This window comes from Alosa pseudoharengus, unplaced genomic scaffold, assembly GCF_046254945.1.
Source record: "Alosa pseudoharengus isolate Yale_2024_CS ecotype anadromous, Long Island Sound unplaced genomic scaffold, YU_APseudo_1.1 YU_APseudo_1.1_scf_23, whole genome shotgun sequence".
NCBI classification, from domain to species: Eukaryota; Metazoa; Chordata; class Actinopteri; order Clupeiformes; family Clupeidae; genus Alosa; species Alosa pseudoharengus.
Genome location: NW_027468685.1, coordinates 29,694,717 through 29,697,216, shown reverse-complemented (window position 1 = coordinate 29,697,216; position 2,500 = coordinate 29,694,717). Strand labels below are relative to the sequence as shown.

Below are 2,500 nucleotides of genomic sequence, written 5' to 3'. Positions count from 1 at the left end.
CCTGCACGGTCTTCTTGATTCGGTGAGAGGGTCCTGGGTACTCTCCAGAGTAGAGGTCTGTGAGGAAGAGCGAGTTGATCAGCGTAGACTTGCCCAGGCCGGACTCACCTACAGGACAGATGGGGGGGGAGAAATGCTTACTGTTTTGTCCACAGTTGGATTTGAGCATACACACACACACATACATACACATACACACTTAGCCTCTTGCGCTCACACACACAAACCAACACACAATAATGTGCACACGCCAAAGAGATGAACAATGTAGGGCCCGTAACTACCTACACTCTCACACACACACACACAAGAATTCCTGAATGGCATTTCCCTGCGCTGTGTGTGTGTAACAGGAAGTGGAGAGAGTGAGGTGTGGGGAGTGAGGTGAGCGGCTACTGGCTGCACATGAAACGCCGCAAGGGAGAGTTTTTCTTCCTCACAATTCTCATCCAGGACACACACACACACACACACACACATTGGTCCAGCAGCAAGTAGCAGCAGCTATGAGGCTGAGAAAGAACAGCAGCTGTGGTTTCACTTACAGTACAACTGGTGTGTCTATTAGTGTGTGTATTAGTGTGTGTCAGCAGGCCTGCCTAGGTGTACCTTGTACCTAGTTATTCTGTACTAGGACTACAGAATGCAGAATACTGTGTGTGTGTGTGTGTGTGTGTGTGTGTGCTTTTCCCTGGACCCTTTCCAGGTAAGAATGTGCTACCTGAGGTCATGCTGCCGATAATGAAAGTGTGAGTAGGTGTGAGAATGAGTTTATGAGCGAGCATGTGTGTATGGGTGTGAGGGTGTGTGTGTGTGTGTGTGTGTTTTGACTGTGAGAGAAAAAGGAGTGATTGTGTCTATAGCCACTGTGTGGCTGTATCAGTGATTATGTATGAAGTGTTCTGACTAAAGAGTGCGTTTGTGCCAGTTTGTGTATAGTGTGTGTGTGTGCATGCGCATGTCTTTACTGTAAAAGAGGGTGTTTGTATTTGTGTGTGTGTGTGTGTGTGTGTGTGTGTGTGTGTGTGTGTGGTGACTGTAAGAGTGATGCCGACGCTGAACAAAGAGGCCAGTGTGAAGAAAGATAGAACGCTAGCATGGAACACACTTCCACTCGTTTACCATCCCCCCTCCTCTCTCCTTCACTCTCTCTCTCTTTCTCGTTTTTCCCCACTTGTTTCTTGGCCGACTGGCAAGAGCTGCTTGTTAAAGGTCAGCAGAGAGAAAGAGAGGAGAGAGAGAGAGAGAGAGAGAGAGAGAGAGAGAGAGAGAGAGAGAGAGAGAGAGAGAGAGAGAAAGAGAGAGAATAGGACGGGGGGGTTACAGAGAGTGACGCGAGAAAAGGAGAGGGAGGAAGGGAGGAAGAGTGCAAGAGAGGAGAGGGGTAGAATAAGGGAGAGAGGGAGGAAGAGGAGGAGACATAAATAAATGAATCAGTCCCGGCACAAAAGGACTTCTGTTTTTGCGCTCGCTTCACTTCTGAAGTGTGTAAATATTTTCCGGGAGGGCATCGCTCTGCTGACCTCGCAATCGTCATGACAACCCTGGCCTGCACCCCTCTGCCCAGGGGACGGACTCTCTCCATCTCCCTCTTTTCTTTTCTTCTCCCCTCTTCTGCAAAAGCAACAGAGCAACCTAGCAGACTCATTCCACTACAGCCTGAGGGGCTGTGAATAGTGGCACTACGGTGTGTGTGTGTATAGTGGCACTGCGGTCTTGTGAAAACAACCAATGAAACTCTGCCATCTTTAAACGTAATTTTCAATTAGTCCGAAAAGAGTGGCGGAACATGTATAATTCATAAACATATTTTAGATATAGGCTTATTTACTATGAACAAACCATTTATAACTGTGTGTACAAATACTTTATTTATGAGAATTACCATAGGAACAATGCTTTACAAATGATGAACAAAGCATTTTGTAATAGTTTGCAACTTGTTTATAATAAGAAAATGATTTCATTATAAGTGGTTGTTTCATTACTTATTAAGTATAAATCATGTACTTACAAACATATTTTTTGGATAGGCTTATTTACTATGAACAAACCATTTATAATTGTGTGAACAAATGCTTTACTGATGATAAATTATGTATGAACAAGAAATTACTAATGATGAACAAACCATTAACTAATAAGTAACAAAGGCTTAATAAATGATGAATTGTGTGTAGTTATTATAAAGTGTTACCCATAACGGCTTATAACAATAATCTGGTCCCCTATGCTCCAGATTTAGGGGGGTTTTCAGGATTTGTATCTCCTGATTCCTCAGCTAAATCAGTCAGATATGGTGCAGACATGTCGCCCAATCCCCCATAATCCAGCCTGAGAACATAAACAAAACGCATCGAGCTTTCCTTGATGCCTCAACTTGTCCCCCTGTGACTGTACACACATACACACTAACACACATTAATACCAGAAACAGGTTTGGAGTGTGGCACAGCCTCTGGGCTGCTGTTAGGGCACCTAGGCATCAGGTGTGGGGCAG

At 44.6% G+C, this 2,500-nt stretch overlaps 1 protein-coding gene across 1 annotated transcript in view; it reads right to left on the bottom strand.

Annotated features, from left to right (window-relative positions):
• LOC143141039 (septin-7-like) overlaps positions 1-2,500 on the bottom strand; it is a 44,186-nt gene that overhangs the window by 28,229 nt on the left and 13,457 nt on the right. The window contains exon 3 of the mRNA XM_076302263.1: positions 2-108. Coding sequence (XP_076158378.1) covers positions 2-108 — 107 coding nt within the window. The remainder of the gene's footprint in view (position 1; positions 109-2,500) is intronic.